The sequence below is a fragment of the Empidonax traillii genome, unplaced genomic scaffold (assembly GCF_003031625.1).
Source record: "Empidonax traillii isolate 1590-97213 ecotype Southwest subspecies unplaced genomic scaffold, ASM303162v1 scaffold238:size1398292, whole genome shotgun sequence".
NCBI classification, from domain to species: Eukaryota; Metazoa; Chordata; class Aves; order Passeriformes; family Tyrannidae; genus Empidonax; species Empidonax traillii.
In genome coordinates this window covers 678,450-699,367 of record NW_020955431.1, presented here as the reverse complement: position 1 = coordinate 699,367, position 20,918 = coordinate 678,450, and the positions used below count along the sequence as shown (strand labels likewise).

Below are 20,918 nucleotides of genomic sequence, written 5' to 3'. Positions count from 1 at the left end.
AATTTATTTCATGCCTTGTTCATGACCTCTCTATTCTCATTTATGCTACACTGTGCCCAGTGAGGGCTAAGAAAATCTACTTTACATCTTATGACACATCTCAGGTTTGAATTGCACCTCAGATCTTTGAGATAGTATCAGTTAATTTTATCACTCCTAATAATATGGAAGAATATAAGTCATATGATTTTGTCTTTTGAACTGTGCAATAAACAAACCAAAAAGTAGCCATGGTCAGATCTCCTGATTTGCCAAATATTTCAACCGACCCCCTCTTTCTCGCACACGCAGAACTTCCATAATTCTGTCTCTTTTCAGAGCTTGAATCACACAATATAAGATGATCTCAAAGATACATTTTTAAAGTCAAGAGAACAGCCTGTTCTAACTTGCATCAATGTAAAAGGATGAATTCACCTCCTCTGTTCAATATCTTATTTTGCAGGATGTTGGAAAAATTGTTTAATTTGTTTTTAGTAGTGTTTTATGGCTATTTTAAATCCATACTTTCAGAGACCTTTAAAATTTAGTTCTTTAAATGACGATGTAGTACTGGAGCTTGTCACTCCAAAACTTTCTCCAACATCTTACTGTTTAACTGCACTTTGTATGTTTATAAAGAATAATAGTAACAACGATTTTTAACTGTTAACTACTTACTAGTACTGAAACAACAGAAATAGTTAATAATTAACGCCCCTTTTCAGAATATAGTTGAGATGTGTTTTTGTGTTGAATGCAGGTGTGCAACAGAACACAAAGACCTAATACCTCCTGAAGCAAGCATGTCACTATGCAGAGATACTTGAACAACATGAAAAGCGTTCAGCGGGGTTCTTATGAAGAAAGGCAATACAGCTACTCATCAATTTACACAAATAAAGGATTAGTGTATTATTGTGGACCAAGAAATCAAAAAGTCTAGGTTTAAAAACTTCTTGCTTTTAAAGACTTCATGGGTTTATGTTTAAGTTAGGATGGTTGGGGTTTTGTTGTTGTTGTTGTTTTGTGGTTGTTTTTTGTTTTGTTTTGTTTTTTTTAAGCACACTGCTATAAACAATCATAAAGTTCTTTGACAGCTGTGGAGGAGTTCTTGGGTATGATACAACAGCAGAGGCCAGCATCACTGCCTTGCTATGGAAGTTTATCACATACCACGGCCTGGTCCACATCAGAATGGACCTGCAGAATTGTATGGTATCTTTACTGTAAATCATGTCAGAGACAAGTCTTTGCAAAGCCATCCCAGTTTTGGCAGTTTTGAGGAATTTTTGATACAGAGCAAAAAACCTAAATTCATCATCCCAAATTGCTTGAGGCTTTGAGGAGTTAAAGGTTGCTGCAGTCTGATGCTCTGTTGAGATACATCATGACATCTGCTCACATTCCCTGTAACTCAGAAAAGGGTCCTTTTCTTGTGTGGGAAATGTAAGGTTTTCAGGAACACTGTCCAAAGCCCCAGGGAACGTGTCCTGAACTCACAACTGACAATTCTTTGAGCCAAAGGCTGGACCTGATAAACTCCTGAGGCCTTTCCAACCTGAACAATTCTGTGATCCCACAAAGCAAAAAGCCCTGGGATCTGAAAGCAGTAAAAATGTCAGACCACAGACATATCTGAAAGCAATTTAGCATAATACTGATGACTTGAATCACAAGGACATTCTCTTATAATGATTATCCCTTAGGCACGTGCAAGTCAGCATAGATTTCTGTGAACTTTGTGTTCTGTGAAAGGGGTGTAAAAATTAAATAAACCATCATAAAATTTATCAAGCAGCAGGGGGAGCAAAAGGAACCAGAATCTGCCTGCGGAAACATTCCCTATCTCCTCCTGAAACAATTGGTTTATACATATCTAAGTCTCCCTCTGCCTCCCCCAACTTTCCTTATAGTTTGAAGTGATGGAGCACTATGTTTTTAGAAATAAAGCCAGATCAAGCATCTGCACAAATCACACTCTGACAGCATTAACACGATGCCACATTTGCTTTCCCCCCAGCTGCTGCTGAAAGTAATTAGGTGGTATTTTTCAGGCTGGGTTGGGTCACTAAATTGTTTAAGGTAGTCATTATATCTCCCCACTGAATTCTGCTGTTTAAGTGTTTTACAGAAAGCAGGGTATTTTACTGGGTACAGCTTCACTTCTAAAAAGCTTGAATAAACCAAAGTTGGCAGATTCCTGAGCCCTCTCTGAAAATTGTTGATGTAACAACATAGTAATTTTCTTCTGTCCTGAGTTTTCTGCAGCCCTTGCTGCTTCTTATTGCGATTATGGACTATGAGCAGAAACATGCTGCAGTGACAATTTTTGACGCTTCCTTTTCTGCTGGCTACAGCCACTCTCACAGAATAGACCCTTTGTGTGAAACCTGAACAATCATGAAGGAGACATCAATCTCCACCTCACTGGAGCAAACAGAAAACCCTTGTTCCAGGGACAAAGGCTCAGTGCAGTACCATGGATGGGAAAAGGCCCTTATGAGGATTTCATAAAGTCTGCCTCTGGTGGTCCAGCATCTTCCTGAACAGGCAGGAATGCTTCCACTCATGTCTGAAATAATTTTTACTGAAGTGGGAACTAAACCTGACCTTGAAAAGGTAAAGAGCTGCTTGAGCTAATGTCTACCAATATGATGTTTTCCAATTGTTATTTCTGTGCCAGCAGCCTGAAGATTAAAAAAAAAAAAAATAATCTGGGAGTTCAGAGATGGGCAAAATCAAAGCAGTGAAAACAAATTCATCCATCAGATGAGTGGTATTATTCTAAATGCTGTCCTTGGCATCCATATAGTGTATGACAGTAAAATCAAAATAAAGTGGATTTAGTCTTAAAAGTTAACGTTGCTTTTTTAAAATACGAATATCCTAGATAGGACTTGTGAAATCTCTTTAATACAGTGAGGCTGTAATGAAACCATTGGTGAAATAAGATTTGAGAGTGTGGGGAAAATCTGCACCTCTTTTTTATGTTCTCTCTTTGTATACTCATGAGAGATAAGGACACTGAACTCTGTCACCAAGGGAATTTGAGATACCAGCATGGTCGGCAGCTGGGGTTGTGTCCTCTGAGAGGGACTAGTTTCCTGTTGTGGCATTTACTGCTGTGGATTTTACTGTCTTTAGTCAAGCCCAGTTGTAACCTTTGATAATAAAGCAATGCAGAGATGCAAAATAAAGACAGACAATAAAAGACAGGAAAAACTGAATGAACCTTGTACACAAATCTAGTGGCCTCTTCAAGGATTTGAGCATTCAGTGACTTCTGACACTGAATGTCACAGGTATATATGGTGGCAGCAAAACATTGGTCCTATACACATTTCCTTTCATTTATCCTTAAATTTGAATGGAAAAACTACATACAAGGCTAAATAATGCTATACAGTACTTCTGTTCTGAAGAAAATACAGTTTGTACTGTTTCTTAAAGCCAATTGCTAGCCAATTGCTAAGCTCTTCTTCATTATAAAAAGGTATTCTTTCCTGAAAGCAAGCAACAAATACCAGGAATGAAGATACACTGCAGTAGCTACTCTCAGCCAGAAGATCTTCAGAGGGAATTAATTATTCTCACAAGCAGAAAAGGAGATATTCAGGAAAATTTCTTGTTGAGGAGAGCTGTAAGCATGACCTTGGACAGGGAAGGATCTACTATTGCTTCAACCTGGACGAACTGAACAATATACTATAAAGTATGATTGCTTTAAATTATGTGGAAGGGGAACGAGGATAGGCAGTGTTAATCTGCAATTTGATATTGTGTGATGCCTTGAAAAAAAATTCAATTATTATTCAAACTCTAAAGTTCCACAGTCAGACTAAGTTCCTTAAAAAAATAACAACTCCCACTCCCCCAAAAAAAATCATATAACCTTGGTCAACTTTAGAAAACAACAAAGGCTCAATACAGTTAATGCAGTAACACAAGCCACTTTAAGAAAGTTGGCTCTTATGTAATCTTCCATCTATAAATTTTAGTGCAGTGCTGGTAGCTGATCTACTGGATCAGCAATGGTGTGAAACTCTAGTTCATGGCCCAGGCCATGTTTGTTAAAACACAAGTGTGTCAAAAACTGAAAAGTATTATTGCCATCAGAAGTCATGCTACCTTTCTGATCCAGAATATGAATTTGTGATTTCTACGGAGTAACTTAGTCTGCTCAATGTTACAGTTTGAGCACATGAACATTGATAACTCACAGATTTCCTCATTTACATGAAAGAAATCATGATGATGAATCCTGTTTTCCATGGTATGGTACAACTGTTTCTTCTAGTAAGGCAGAAATGCTACGGTAGCCAAATCCTCATGACAGAACAGGCTAATGAGGTTTAGAACTGGATGTCATATTGCATTGCCCTTTTGCAGGAAAGATGTCAAGTACCTGAAATGCCAAGAAAGTTAAAGTATGGCTTGTCCTTTTCAGACCCTGATGCTATTCCCTCGACCACGAGTCAAAAATTTGTGAAAAAATGAGGCTTTCTTAACTTTAGTCCATTTGTACCTACTTGTTCAGCTGCTGTGCAATTCTGCACCATCCCTGCACAAAGACTACATCTCTGGCTCTCTCTTTAGCATTAAGTACTTTCATATTTCACCACAACTCCATCCATTACCGGTCCTTTTCCTAATTCACAATTTGGCCCTAGTGGGCCATTTCAGAATATCTGCTATCTGTCATCTCTGTAAGAGTTGAGATGGGCAAGTGGGAAGGTTTCAGCATTGCATGCAGGTTAGATGCAAAGCACAGAGAATGCTGAAAAGGATCTCAGAAATCACCACTTTGTTCTGATTTCAACTTGTGTAATAAGAACCAGCTTTAGCGGTCCAGAATGTATATAGCTACCAAAGCTATACAATTTGCAATAATTTGGATGATTTTCTTTGGTTGCAACCCTCTCAATACACTGAAAAAAATTATCACAAAGAACAGAAACAGGTTGGTTTGTTGTTTTTTTTTTTCTTGTTCCCCTTTCCAGCATCTGAATCACTTGAAAGCATGGAGATAAGGGAGCAGGTGCTTGGCTAAAGGCCTTGTAAATGAGAGTGGAAGAGAAACAATGCAGTAAAAGCCCCAACAGTTTCTTGCAGTGATCAGAATTGCAAATTGCTTTGCTCCACTCTAGGCTGATCTTTACCAAACTTAATCAAATGAGCACACAGAACTCTACTGTTCTGTTTGCTCAAATGTATGAAGGTAAGGGGATAAATTCTAGTATTTCTATGTTTTCTTGCTATCTGACAGTCCAGTAGCGATTTCACAGTAGTAGTGGTAAATGACCTTATTTTCTTTAGGAAATGATAAAAACACTAACCTTATTTTTGTGAAACTTTGTTCTTACTGCTTGTGGTAAACCCTGTTTTAAAATATTCCTTTGTACATCCTCAATTTACAGCAAAGCTGCCTAAGGCATCTAAAAATTAATCTCAGGCCCTGAATGCAATTTACTCTCTCTTGGTCTTGAAATAAGACCCTTCAGGTATTTCATCTCCAAAGCTGGAAACAAACTGAAGTGCATGATACTTCTCTAGCTATTGCAACTCAGTCAGTGCATTCATGGTGACTAAATGCCAGTCTGCATGGGACTCCTGACACCAATCAACTGACACCCAGGGATCTGCCATGCAGTTACTTCACGCTATGGACACTCCTCTGCCTTCCAGAGGTTTCAGTGAAAACTGAACATGTTCCTTGTTCTCAATACACCAGCCTAATTCAATATTACCCTGAATACAAGCTAAGGATACCTACTAAGTGAGCAGTCAGTCTTGTTGCAGAGATGCAAAGAATTCTTTAACTTCTCTCCTGTAACTTCTCTCAACAGCTGCTTTTTGTCTCACTGTTTAGCAGACAGCATAGTTGAAAACATCAAATACATCAGTGTATTCTGTACATAAGAGCTTTACACTGGATAGTTTATCATGTGGAAAATGAACTTATTTGTAAGTGTGGAGAGGGATATGAAATGGTATATTTATTAGACTAGAGACTGAATATTTGAGAGGAAATGGGCCTGTGAAAATTGTACTGTCTTTGGTGTCCCTCAAGGGAAAAATCAGCTGCCAGACTGAGGGCTGGGAAATATGATTTGCTTAGTTCAACTGGAAATTAAACAACTATTGAGTATAAAATGTTTGCATAGCATGAGGGAATAAGTCAATAAGGCAATGCTATTGCAATAATACACTGAGTTGATATGAATATTCTGTCTTCACTCATGCAGGCTCCACTTTGATCAGCCAGTGCTACATTCATTTCACTGACTGGTGGAGCCTTGCTGATCACCTGGACAGGAGGGTCAGCAGCTGGTATCCGCTTGGCAGTTCCTAGTTTGGCACAACCAAATCTAAAACAGAGAACAAAAGCTCGTGCATCTGGACCTGCCTTTTAAACAGACAGGGCTTCTCAGCCTTAATGAAACACAGCTGCTTCTCTTCCAGAGTGGCACACTCTCCCTCTTACAGAATTAAGCAGAAAGCAGCAACTACTGAGTCCCATCTTCTGCACTTCTAATTTTTTCATAAAAGCACTTTTCCCTGTTACATTGTCTTCCTTGTTCATGATCAGGGTTTTCTTCTTATCTCCTAGGTGCTTGATGATTAATTATAGAACATAACCAAGCAGTTGATGACTGAGAATTAGAAAAATGATGGGATGGCTTGCAGTAAACTGTGGTGAAATGGAACAAAGACTTTCCTCCTCCTCTCTTCAGGCTGAAACTGGTCCCATCATAGAGACCCAGCAAGAGGAACCCTTTGACTCTGGACCTCTCCCTGCTGTTTTCAACTGAGGAGTCCCTCTGTTGAATTTTGCAAGTCTATAGTTCCTATCATCTGTCCCTTTTTATGCCCATGGCTGGGGGGAAATAATGAAATGAACATGAAAAATACTGCAGCTTAATACTTCTGATTGTTATAATATAGTACAAAACCCCTCACTTGGAATGGCACTCTGAATATGATTATATGCATATCAGATACATATATTATACATTAATATATGAGATGAATATAACTGCCAAGTGATGATAGTTTATGCTGCTGTGCTACAAGGTAAAAATCACTGGAGAGCTGACAAAATGTCAGTTGACAAAATGTCCCAGCTGCTCTTCCTAAAGGACTGATAACTTCAAGCAAATGAAAGAAACAACCCTTGCCAATAGTAATTCCTTAAACTACAGATGCTCATCAGCAGGAGCCCTTAGAAATCAGCATTTTTTACTCCATTGAAAGAGTAAATTACGAATATAAATATTACATTCTATTGACAAAACTATGCTGTATTTTACTTATAGAATGTAAGAGATTACCTAACAAATACTATAAAAAATAATATACAAGTATTAGAAACATTTTAAAGTTATAATTAGACTCCTCAATTATAAGCAATATAATTGAAGACTCAATAAATGAAACCTGACTGTAAGCAGGTGACATTTTGACATGTATTGACATACGTATATTCAGCTCTCAGGGTTAAGCACGTAAGCCAGTAAACTGACCAGCTGTCTGCTCCTAAGTAAACTAAATTTAAACTTTCACTAAGATTTAAATCTAGTACAGGTGACCTGGCATTTGAATTTGGTTACCACAACATAGTGCATATCAATCTGTTTACCTTAAGGGCCTGAACCTTCACTTTAGTTGAAACTTCATGGCAATGTTTCTTTTTTTAAGAGGGATTGAAAGCTTTTACTAGTTTGTTTTTAACAAGTAAATCTGAAATTTGTAAGTCTTGCATAAATTACATACATGTATATGAGTGTAAATGTGAAAGCTTACTCTCCATTCTGTCTTTCAGTCTTTTGGAATAGAAAGGAATGAAAAATGACAGGGCAAATCTGAACATCTGGATTTTGTTTCTAAGGCAGTGTCCACTAATTAAATAAAAGACAGCATTCTACACAATTGGCTTCTCCTCTTAATCAATCTGTTTTTTAGTGAAAACTACTACCTTCCCCCTTTGTCCCTAACCACATATTAATTTTAAAAAAAAAGCAAAGCACCATTGAAATTCCTTTTAAATAGCACTTGTGTTGTTGTACTTAAAGCTGGAAAGAGCTTTGAGCTGTTTCTAATAGAACACATGTTAAAAGTGAGAAATACTGTGGAGATCTCCTGCTGTACATTAACTTGGTGACAGACAGATGAATATGATGTGGTGTGCACAGCATGTCACCCTAGCACCTTGAGCCTGTCTTATTGGTAAGGGAAAACCAGTTGTAATACACAGAACACTCAAGATTATGAAGATATAACTGGCCATGTGTCTTGCTGGCATTTTAGCTATGAGGAAAAATGCAGCTAACAGGACCTGGTGTTTGGAAACACATTCCAAAAGCATTGTGGTCTGTCCCAGCTGAGGCTGCTTGAAGAGAAAGCTGAACCAATTTGCATAGCTCTCTAACTACTGCTGTAAGAACTGAGTGCTCCTTTCCTGGTATAAACAAACAAGTAAGTACAGACTATTCGGGTTCATTTTTAGTGAAGGTCAGCAAGGGAGGTTTCACAGTGCCCTCTCAGAAATTTGTGTTCTCTGATCAGCACCCTGTATGTTCCTCATGCAGTGATCTTGCATCAGCCACAATGACCCAGCCACGCTTTTACCCCAGTGTTTGTGCCTCGTGTTAAGTAAGACATCTCTTGCCTTCTATCATGACTCTGCGACATAAACAGATGTATATACTGTCAGTCCCCTCAGAGAGTTAAATGTCCCACTTTCCCCACTTCCCCTAGTGCTGCCTGCACAATTGATGGCTGGCTTTCAGCTCAGGACACACAACTTCACCAACCTGCACAGGGTTTGCCTGCAGACCTGTGCATGAGGGCATGGTTGTGACCACAGAGAGTAGGCTGCAGCAGGTGCAGAGAAGAAGCTTGAGCCTTCAAAAAGGAGACCTCTTTTACTTTCATATAACAGGCACTAACAAGTGACATGAAATCAGCCTGCAAAGCCTTGCAGTTTAGAGGCAGATGACCAAACATTAATCCCGTGGCTGTCAGCAGCTAACACTAGTGAAGGAACAGGATCTGAACTGACTGCAACTTCGTGTCATCACATAACACTTAAATAAGAGCTCAGCTGAGAAATAGAGAGAGAAAGGTATTTTTGCAGTATCTGTGCCACACCACAGGCTGCCTTGGAAAACTCCTGAATTCTCCACCACAGTGCCCAAGCTCAGAGACACTACCGCTATTCTAAGAAAAACCCTTGCTAAGGCACAGCCTATTTGCCATTACTCCTGCTGGGCATGGCAGGGTTCCTTCGAGTAGGTTGCTCCTCACACAGCCTGCCCCTCTACACACAGCTCATGGGTAAGGGAATGCTCCCCCTGGCAGAGCAAACCCTTGCTGCAATGGAGAAATGCAGTAATTTAGCACCCGGACAAATTATTTTGGGATTTCTGCACTGGACTGAGGCTGATACATCCCACAACCAAAGGGACGTGTGCTACAAATGTTTCTCTCATGAGTCTGTGTCTTCACATATGTGCAACATTATCAGGGCTGTTCTGTAGGGTCATCTAAACAGGTCTAGCATTGAACCAAAATCTTTAGTTCTTCAGCTAAACATTCTTCAACAAGACTGATCCACAATGGCAGCAACACTGGCACTTGGAGCAGTATCTCACTTATACATTTTTCCCATAGTACCTAATGTCAGTGAAGTAACAAATAATGGCAAACAGCACTATGTACACTCTTTAAGCTGCAAGTAAACTACCAAGTATGCTTTTTTTTCTAAAATCCAAACAGTCCCTTAACTGTATATGGCAAAATTCGACAGCCGACTCCCTTCCCTCTGCTATACAAATTTTACATTCAGTTACACAGTCACAAAACAGGGCTGTTGGAAGGAATCATTGCTTACCTGCAATCAAAACCACATTGATATGACTAATCACATCATCTCTCTTACATGTCAGGAGTCAAATGGCTTCTACTTACAGCCTTTAAATAAAATAGCTTGTCTACATAATTTTCACTCAGCAATACAACTAATTCCCATTTTTTGATGAAGTAGCTTTAACACCCACCTGATGCTTCAAATCCATGAGACAACACTCTTATGATCATACTTCACAGAACACATGTGCATGCTGCCCAGTTACTCTGGGAAGGCACAAGTGTAGCCTCTCAGATCCCATAAAGATTGAAAAAAACCACAAAGTTATGTGTCTTAACAAAAATATTATTTTTTTCTACTCTGACCCAACAGTGTCACCATCAACAGTGAAAACATGCTTTCTGTTGCAGCAGTAGCTTTGCAGGCATGACTGGTGTGTGGAAGGAAGCAGAACATTTTTCTGCCAGTTCTCTGAAAAAGGTATGTCTTTAATGATTGGAAGGTTTCTGAGGTTTTTACTTTGGGAAGGTACTTCCCTGCGTGGTTGCTGCTTGTACTTAAAGCTTCACTGTTATTTTTTCCAGTGGTTAATGGACTTCCTTTATCTTTATAACTTCTGGAATCCTTCTATAGATCATCCACTGGAAAATGCATTCACATGATATGTCTAAGTACTTGGTTTGTTTTGTCTTATCAGCCTGGGAGCCTGTTCCCCACTTTCTCTCTGATCTGAAAGAAAAGATGTCATGCCACTACTCCAACTGCCATTCGTTGAAGTACAGCCCATGAATAAAAACGCAGCTATTGCTGATGGCCATGGGAGCTCACCTGGCAGCAACAGAGGCAAATTTGAAGTCTAGTTCCTTAGAACCCGTGGCACATACTAATTTCAGTCATACCAACACCTACTGAGTTTGTGTTCTGAAGCATTTGCACGGGCAGGCCTTTGAATCAAACTGAATCTTTAGAGCTCATGTGTCTATTTTTCCCTTCTGTCTGTTGACAAGCAATCCTAAGAATCTGTCACTAGCGGACAAAAATAGAAATAGGACAGGAAAAGCTATGGACCTCAAAAGTGTTTCTGGAATTTCAGTGTGGATAAATCTCTCATGATGAGCTTATGAAAGAACTGCCCTTGAAAGTACTATGGAGAACTTTGGGGGAAAAAAATCCCATAAAGACAAAAACCAAAAGCTTAAAAAAGCAGTAATTAAAAATTACTCTGCAGAGGATGGTAATGGTAATGTGAAAACCTCATGATCTATCAGAACTCAAGCAAACTGATAAATACCACAGGAGATTAAGAATATTTTCAGTTCAGAGGAATCTCTGAGATCTAAACAGTATTCTCAGAACAATTTATAACAAGGAAAGCTTTGCCCTTTGTGGGTCTGTAACAGCACTGACAGACTTCAAGGGAGGCTCCAACTGTAGAAAACATAAACTTGGCCTGTCACAGGACACAAGAGAAAACCTTAGTGTGTGATCCTAGGTAACATGAGAGCCATGGAAAGTCTTCAGACAATGGCCAGTTCAGTGACAACAAATATCTACCTTTGTTTCATGGCGTAGGAAATACAGGTTAGAGCAAGAGCTGTTGGTCTCTAAGCCACATGAAAAGAGTTCAAGTTTAAGGAAACTAAAAGACATAAGAGATGCCACATTGGCTTATCCAGTTCTGTCTTTGATGGTGGCCAGTTGTAGCAGTTTAGGGAAAAAGTACAGGAAACAAAGAGCAGAAGAAATACAATTTAGCTATGGATGGATTGAGTTGCTTCATTTTCAACTGTGAAATAAGACACAGAGTACTGTATTCAAAATTTCCAGGTTGTGGCAAGGGAGTGGGTTGCAAATACTTCAGGTTTGTGTACTGTAAGGTTGCCTTTGACATAAATTAGTTTCTCTTCACACATAAGCCGCTTGTAACTCAGTCAAAAAGGTTCTACACTAAAATGAAAAGGAGAAATTCTGTCATCACTCCATTACTCAACAGTAAATATATGAATGTAGGGAGAAGGGAGTTACAAAGCTGCCAGCTGCCCCATGGAAAATATGGAACTCTGGGGATAAAGAGAAATCCCGTTCCAGGATATGAACAAATTCAGTTGTAGGACTCTGAGCACTGGATCCTAAAACAACTGCTGCATTTCCCAATTTCTTTTCTAGTGTTACAAAGTACTTTTTCTGCGAAAAACCTGTTTTCTAGGTTCTCCTTTGCTTTTGTCCTGCTACTGCAGGTACTGAGGAAAGATGATGTTATGGCCCTAAGCACTACTATAAATCCATCCTATCTAGAAACAGACATTGGATTTACCCTGGTCATCTGCTCCATCATTTGCTATGATCCCGACCAGCTCTAAGAGTTTTCTTCCAAAACTGCCTGCTTGTTGCTAAGAAGGTTTGTGCAAAAACAGTGTTCTTGGAGAAGATGCACTATATATCTGTGTCTAAGCTGGTTGTTTTGAAACACTGTAGGCTCAGCACAATTTCTTCCTGTCATCCCAGGATGCAGTGTTTCCCAGCATGGACAAGGCTTTAGATCCTTTAATCAGTGTCAGCACCATCTCTGAGACTGCCTTTTTTAGTTAATTTTGAGAGCAAACAGAATCAACACACATGGAAGTACTCCCACATGAAAAAAACAGTGCCATGAGAGGCAGTAGGGAACAGCTCCTGCAGGTTCAACCTGTGCTGCTCTTCCTACCATTCACAGTAAATGAAGGACACCCAGAGACAGGCTGCCATCCCACTGCATGTGACACAAATGCATTCTTTTGTTTTCCTGATATGCTAGCTACCAGAACTTTTGTGCATTTAAAGAAATAAAAACAAAAGAGATGAAAAGAAAAGCAGATCTCTGATATCTTCTTCCACGTGGAGGTTGATTTGAAATGAAAAGTTGTGAAAATAAAATAAGTCCAGCCTTTTAGATATCTGGCATGACTTGATGACAGTTGATTTTCTCAGTACTCCAGTACTTTGACCACACTCACTTCTCCAGATAAAAGCAACAGTTCTTCACAAGAAAAGACAACTCACCTTTCTTGAACTGCTAGTGCTTTTAGCATTAGGCAGAGGAGACAGCTTTCTGGCTGAGATAAAAACCAGAGAGTTGAACCAAAGGTTTCTTACCGTTAAGGACAGAGCCATGCAAACAAAAGTGAACTTCTTGATATGTGTCGCTGTGACGGTGCTGTTCGTGTTCACCAATTTATTGCTGGGGTTATTCTAGGGTAAGAGAAAGAGATAGCGAGCATTAGCTTGGCTCCAGACTACCGGGAGGCTGACGGCACCAGGGTCATGTGCTGGGCCTGACTGTGCCTGTCCATGTCTGACTTCGTTTGTTTGCTTTATAACCTAGAGCTTTCTGAGTACTTTGTACCACTACAGAACATTTTCCACTTAAACTGACACCAACTGCTGTTATGGTCACTGAAGGGCTGTAATCTCCCTACTTTTCAAAAGAGTAAGTTCTATTTAATAAATTCAGCTTTGAAAAAGGATAATAGCTCTTTCTAAGGAAACTTCACATGATTTTTTTAACCTTAGTGTAAAGTTTGTAGCATGTTTTCACAGGAAAAATAGGACTTCATTCCCTTTCACCGCAAAGTGGTACCAAATCACCAATGCAAGCATCCTTACTGATCCAATTAGACAAGTAGGTAATATAAACAAAGCTCCTGGAACAGTCAGCTCTGTTAATGCAGTTTAATGAACAGAACATAATTAGGACTATTAGATGTTCCACCTTGAACATGGGCTCTGTACTCACATGGCAGCAAAGTTTTATTTAAAACAACAAAAGCCTTCTTCCAAATATCTAATATAGCAAATGAAGCTGAAGATTTAAAATTGCCCTTGGGGAACACATAAAAACAAAATAAATGGTCTGTGAAAGGAGGCGATGGGATAGCAAAGCAAGGCACTATTAGGAGCCTTGTAGCAAGAGGCTGTGGGGTCATCTACTACATTTACCCTAGGGCTGTTTGAGATACACAAGTTTGTGCACCCGCTAATAAAACCTGTACCATGAGACATAGTACTACATTTATACATCCTTGATGTAACTCAGGTAGAACAACAGTGTCTGTCACTCGGTCAGCCTCCTTTACTGAAGTCACTCGTAGGAGAAATAGAACTATTGCAAACACATCTTGAGAGGTGACAAACCAAACGTAAGCTCTGTGAAGAGTACACCATTTCACACACATTCAAGTAGTGATGGAATTTTGTAATTTAAGGCTTTTGTTCTGATCAGTGCAGCAACTGCACCTAGACAGCCCCACACTCCTGCCTAAATACCTGCTTGGAAGTTTGGGTGCATGAAGATGCAGATAGACAGCCCAGACCCTAAAGCAGGAAGCCACTCCCAGAGGTGACTTTTTTTGGGAACAGGTTAGGAAAACTCTCTGGAAACACTTTTTCATGCATCTATTCCTATTAATTGTGTTTCTAAGGAGACACTTTGCTCCTGTTAGTTTTTGTATATGTGAAGATAGGCCTTGCTTACATCACTCACTAGTGTTTGAAGGAACTTTTTGCTGAATGGCATAATTTTCTAACAAGGCTAAAATGATAAAGAGGAAGAAAATCACACCCAAATCAAGCCATCCAAAAGGAATGGTAAGAAAAGTTCTCATTCATTCCTATCTCATCATTGCTATCTCTGCCTTTGTCCTACTCCGTCCTTGGCTCTAACTCTTGACCACGTACTCTTTGTTCCTTACTCTTGCACTCTACTTAGTTCTCAGAACAAATCACTATGATTTGTTTTCAATATGATTTCTTTTTGCTCCTGGAGCAAAAAGAATATCCATTCCCATCTAGTAATCAGATAAACAGCATTCGCAAGTCTTCTCACAGTTGCTCTGAATCAGGCTGCATAGACCATGAAGAGTAACAGCATTATCACCACAGAAACCAGCATACAGAGCACAGAACTAGGATATGCCTGTTTTCTTTGAAAATATCAATATTAATCCTTAGTCTGAGTCCATGAGGTTGCTCTGGACACAGTCTCATAAAAGACTGAACTAGGACCCTGCATCTCTCTTACAAATGTGAAGAGAGGTAACGATTTCCCTGTGAAGACAAGAATGTGACTTCGCAAGTAGAGCCACTGAAGAGGGGCATAATGATTATTAGGATCCCAAACCCCATCAGTCAGTGTGCTTCTGATGGCCATCAGCATTGCCAACTTTCTGAGTAACTGACAAAAGAAAATGGGAGTTTGAATGCATACACGCTGTTTTGGCATCTGAAAATCACAATGGAGGTTTTACAGGGCCCAGAAATAAAAAGTGTTTCTATCAAGACTCTTCCAAGAAAGCCCTCATCTTAAAGAAAAAAGCTTTTGAAAGGCACAGAGACACACAGAATATGTGTGACTGAGGGAAAGGCAATTCTCACAGCAATCTAAAAAACCCCAAACCACTGTGGGTTTGAGTTTCGTATTTATTGTCTGAAATATACGGTGGAAGCATTTACACACGTGGTTGCAAGGACATATACTGTTGCTATCTCACTTTGCACATTTTATTCCAAATTGCTTTTAAAACATGGAACTAAAATTCCCATTATGTAGTTTTTCAGCAATTAAATGAACTGTAGTATCTGTACCCTATCCTAGCATTTTCTTCCTCGCAGTGTTCCACAAGAGCCCTATGAGCAACCTTAAAACTGAAATAAATGAATCCACAAATTATGGTCTAATCTTGTCGCCACTAGATTGTCAGCACATCTTCCACCAGCTAAATGAGAACTGAATTTAGGAGTCTTAATTGCTGTTACTATAGCTTGGTAGTAGTGCATTTGATTGTGGCTCAGATCAAATGAGGTTAGCAGCCCCTGAGTTTCCTGTCCCAAACTATTTTTATCTTGAAATTTATTGGGTTTACATCTGCAGTTCCTTTTCAGCAGCATGCCCTCTGAGAAAGCCTGTATGCGATATTTTATCTGACAGGTCAATTTAGCTGTACACAGGCAGGTTAGTAGGTTATGACAGATTTAACTTTGTTTTGGTTTTAAATTCTCCTTCAAAATATGGTGGATGATATCAAACAGGGTTTGCTCCAGTTAAACACATCAGAGCAAGTAAACATATTTTTTATGAGTATTTGGAACCAGAAAGTTCAGTTACTAATTGATAAATAAAGGAAAGAAGAGGATCTGGCATTTGAATTCTAGAGTCACAGGACAGGACTGTTCTTCATGCAATATATGGACTAGTGAGTACCAGTCCTAAATCAGAGGAAAAAAAAAGAGACTAAATAAAATCAATTTTTGTTATATATTTACTCTGCGCTCAGTTCCAGGAGCAGTCTTTGCATTCTTATGTAATTACACAATATACCAACAAAAATCTTCATAGCCTTGGTCAGCTAAGTCAGTACAACTAAAAGAATGTACGTTATCTCTGTTACTGTCAGTCTATGAAACAGCATTTGCTAAATATTAACGTAAGCAGATGAACCCCAAACCCACTTGAGAGATACCACAAAATCTGGAGCAGACATGAGAGCTTGTTCACTCAGTGATGTCACTTTGGGAGAAATAACCTAATTAGCTAAGTGGTTATATGATTGTGAGGACTTTTTTTAATCCTTAAAAGTACAACACCTATCTGTTCAAAAGGCAGCTTAATACCAGAGCTAAGGTTAAAATCATAAATCAGACAACAGCTTGAAGCCACCCAAAGCCAATTAATTTTAACTAGGATTTTAAAAAAAACTATCAGTGGAACAACAAACAGAGAGAACAAGGAGGACCACACATGCAAAACCACACAAAAGGTATTTATCACACCCCTAATAGGGACACTCACCTTGTCAAAAGCAGGGTACACTGCCCTGATCTCTGTCAGCCAGCCATACGGCATGTGTCCCACAGGATATGTAGCTGTCAGAATTGCCACTGCCTACAAATGGAGACAGAAGCAGGAACTTCAAATCTTCAAACACAACAGTTAAACTAACATACAGTGACATTTTCCACCAATATCCCCACATTGACCTTGGCACAGTGAGAAACCAGACACAGTGAGAAAGCGACTGAAAGCTCTTTATTTCAGGAAGGCGATCATAATGGCCACCATTTGACCTGGCCTTTTAAGCTTATGAAATCTTTTGTGCCACAAAGCTATCTATCTCATTTTTGTCATTCCACCATCACCCTGGTACTTTGGGATAGTAGTTAACCTGACCTGTGGTGCACCCCTCAGCCAGACAAACAGCTCCCTCACACATTGCTCCTGAGTGATTTTACTTAGAGATACCTGAGTAGCAGAATGCCTTAAAGCTCCTGGTAGCTTTGGAACATATTGCGTAATTTTAATTTATATACATTTTATTTGGTATTCATAAGTAAAACAGCTTTAAGCAAAACAGAGAGATGACAAATTAGTGGGCTTCAGTGGCTGACTGACATCAATCTGGCTGCACTGGGGCAGGAGGCACGAGACAAAAAACTCCACCTCTCCCAGTGAACAACAAATAAAAATAATTCCAGATAAATATTTCTATCTTGAGAAACAACTGTCTGCATGAAATTTAAAACTAGGTCCTTTTACACTTTCACAAGTACAGTCCAAGAGGTATATAAAAGACAAGCTCCCCTACAAAGGGATGTATGAAACATTTTGGTGATGTTTCTGATTGCTGAAGAAAAAGTCTAAATATATGTCCTTCATGTCTTTCATGTAGAAAGTGTGTTCAGAGCTCTTCCCGAGGCTGCTTGTAAACCTGCTGTCACTCCAAGTTTTAGTTTTCTAGTCCTCAGAGCTAAAGCATGCATCTGTACTGAGAACTGCCTGACTCTCTTAATTCTTAGAAATCAAAGTGCTTGACTGCCTTTTGACTGCAGGTTCAGATCTCCTATCATCCACCTAAATTCTCGTTCATTTTACGTCTGGTAATGGTAGCTTTAGGAAAGACCTTTTTCAACTACTGTTGTCTCTATTTCAGTCTTAAACTTTTGATGTATGTTTTCTCAGTTATCTGAGCCCATTTTCCTATTGTAAATGTAACAGCTGTCTTTGCTTGGTTAAAAGACCTGTACCAACAAATGACCATGTAGCGAGCTAATTTGTTCCCTGTGCCATTTAAAAGGAGGGGGAAACATAGTGATATCCACAGAGAGGAAGAAAGTGGGATAGATCCTTCCCTGCTAACAATAGCTTTAATAATGTCTAACGTACCTTGAAAAAGTAATTGGTTCAAATAAAAAAAATTGGAATTTTAAGACAGTACCCTTTTTAATTGCACACCTTCCCATTACTGTGTTTTTATCAGAATTTCCATCTGAAATGAAACCTAACTAGGTTAAATCAAACAAGGAATATATAAGATATTTTGCTTATTTTCATCATGAAGTCTAAAAAGATTGCAAAGACACAGTACCTGTAAAAGAAAACAGTATTTCACTACCACATTTTGTACGCTAGATTCCACCTGGATAAAAATATTGACTTTTTAACCTATAAAACTGTGGATACTGATGCTCCAGACACTGGTGTTATCTGTATTGCCAGAACCTCCCTTTTCAGAGGCAATTACTCAGAGAAAGTTGAAATGTGACCATTACTGTTAGTGTAAACTGCCAGCAAACCACCAGCTATGACACATATTTGGAGTCATCCTAATAGCAACAAAATGCAACTGGCTAGCCATGAAATGTGATGCACCTGAAATCAAAAGTCATCAAGAAACGCTAACCCACTCTGGCTCCCCTTGTACCACGGCCACTATTAACACACAGACTGATCCCTGATTTACACATGCAAAAGCGCAAAGTTTCCTAAGTTTTCTCTCCACAGCTGTTCATCTGCAGTCTCTGCCAACTCCTCAGAGTGAAATACACAGTATCACATATGACAAATTAGCAACAGCTCTCTGAATTTTCCTTTCCATTTAGTATCTTACAGCTTTGCTTTTCCTGTAGAAAAAGAACATGAGAGATTTGCTAATGACTACGTGCATCTAGACATCCTCCCACCGAAACTGTTGGCAAAGTTTCCCTAGACTCCTTAAGAGAACAGGTCAGCTCATGGCGAGCATTGGTGAAGGTTCTACGTTACAATCAGAAGTCTGGCTCCCAACAGGTGTATGAGACTTATTGGAATAATCTGAAATTCCTCAAGAAAAAAAAAAACAGGGTGAATTTCATATCCTAACCAGGAAACAGATTTTTTTAATGATTTCTTATGTCTCTACACTGCTCTGTGTGATGCACTGACTGCTAACAGTAGTTTCACATCAGTTTGCATAGCGATAAAATATACATGACAGGAAAGAGCAGAGCATGGGACCACTGATGATTGTCCTAAAACCTTTGAGATACAGATGCTCCAGGGCATATGTATGTATATGTAGAGCATGAAAACTTAGGACACAGTCACTGTTCAGTGAAAAAATTCTACAGGTCTTGTTGAGGGTGAGGTCCCACTAGACCTGGCAGAAAAGCTCATGGTAAGAGTCCAAGCAGTCTTCTTTTCAAGCATAAAAAGAGCACTAAACAGAAATGTACTTAAGAAAATATTCTCTTGTCAGCATGGCTGAGAAGAGAAACACAGATCTAACACCATGTTAATGTTCATTTGACTTTCTTACCTCTGTGGCTGCAGAACTGCCACCTAGGTCGCGGGAGACAAAAAGGTTGACAATGGGCCTACTTATTCGCTGAGTTGCCAAAATTAATGCCAAAGGCCACCAGAAACTCAGCATCTTCCTTATCGTAGCTTCTCCCTGCAACACAGGGTAAAAAAACATAAAGCGTGTTTGGGGAAAAAAACCACGTAGCATAGGACCAAAAGCACAGAGAAAGGTTTTTTGCTTTTCCTACCCATTGTCAGTTTAGTACATTCATTTCAATAATTTTCAACGTGAAGAGCCTAAAATATTATCACTCATGATATTAATACTGATTCCAAAGAAGATGTGTCATGGATGCCAATAAATAATGCATAAGGTATCTATCTGCATAATTTGTTCTGACTACCAGATAAAGCTACATGAAAACCAATATGACATTTGAGGAAAAAGAGAAATTTTGAGATCTTCTTCCATGTGAACTAAGGTGTTCACTTATCATGCTATGCTGTCTTACAGCTCAGTATAGAGGCGGTCGGTAGACAGTACATCGAAACCGTGGAAGGCACTGTGTCATGTGCACTGTTGCCAGAACAGTTTCTACCATGCCTCTTTAAGTGAGAATGTTTTTTTCCCCCAGGACAGAAAGAAGGCCCTTCATGCACAGGAGTTTAATAGAGTATTATAACACAAAAACCCCCAAGTTCAAAATTAATGAATTTGGAAAAGCACAGGTATTAAGACATACCCCCATTTCAGGCCCACTCCTGTCAGGAATAGCATCATGTATGTTCCTGTAGTATCCGAGGCATAACGTGGTACACCGCACAAGTGCCCCCATGTATAATGACAAGATTGGGATCAACAGAGGCTCCCTGCACTCCAAGTGACTGTGAAGCAAAATGGCTACAAAAACAACCTGCAGAGCAAACAAATAAATGATTAATAATTTTTCTGTGTGTTTCTTTAGGGCCAACATATCTCCTCTCTGATTCCTAGTTAGTCCACCTGAATCAACAACCATGCATGACTACAGTATATATCTGACTTCGAGTTTATGGTATTAAATTATATAATATTTAATGAGGATTCCACAGCATTTGGTCATACACATGAGAAGGACAAGAGTTAACTTCATACTTGAAGGTTGGGCAGGTGTCAAACTATGAGCCATAAATAGGAGAAGGGTAGCATGAAAGTCTGGCAAAGTCTGGCAGCAAGCATGTGGCTGAGTGTCAGTTTTTCCAGGAGAACGTGCTATTCTGATATACACTGAGGCTGAAGACATGCTTCTACGGTCACTTTCTAAGCCCTACTAATTTTTTTTTTTCTCTGGTGGGAGGGTAGTGGCAATTAAAAAGTCAGATGTTTTAACGTATTCACTTCAACATTTAGGAGCAGGAAGTCTTATGTCAACCTAGTTTTCTACTTTTTTGAATGAATTTTCAGTATTTCATTATTTGCTCTTCAGCTGAGTGGCACAG

The 20,918-nt window shown here is 39.3% G+C and overlaps 1 protein-coding gene across 2 annotated transcripts in view; it reads right to left on the bottom strand.

Annotated features, from left to right (window-relative positions):
• Positions 1 to 20,918, bottom strand: part of ANKH (ANKH inorganic pyrophosphate transport regulator) — a 99,263-nt gene that overhangs the window by 10,132 nt on the left and 68,213 nt on the right. The window contains exons 5-8 of one of the 2 annotated variants that reach the window (XM_027888435.1): positions 20,183 to 20,353; positions 19,456 to 19,590; positions 16,674 to 16,766; positions 12,890 to 13,078 (exon numbers count right to left, since the gene is read on the bottom strand). In XM_027888435.1, the coding sequence (XP_027744236.1) occupies positions 12,890 to 13,078; positions 16,674 to 16,766; positions 19,456 to 19,590; positions 20,183 to 20,353 (588 nt within the window). The remainder of the gene's footprint in view (positions 1 to 12,889; positions 13,079 to 16,673; positions 16,767 to 19,455; positions 19,591 to 20,182; positions 20,354 to 20,918) is intronic. The other variant, XM_027888436.1, reaches the window with a different exon arrangement.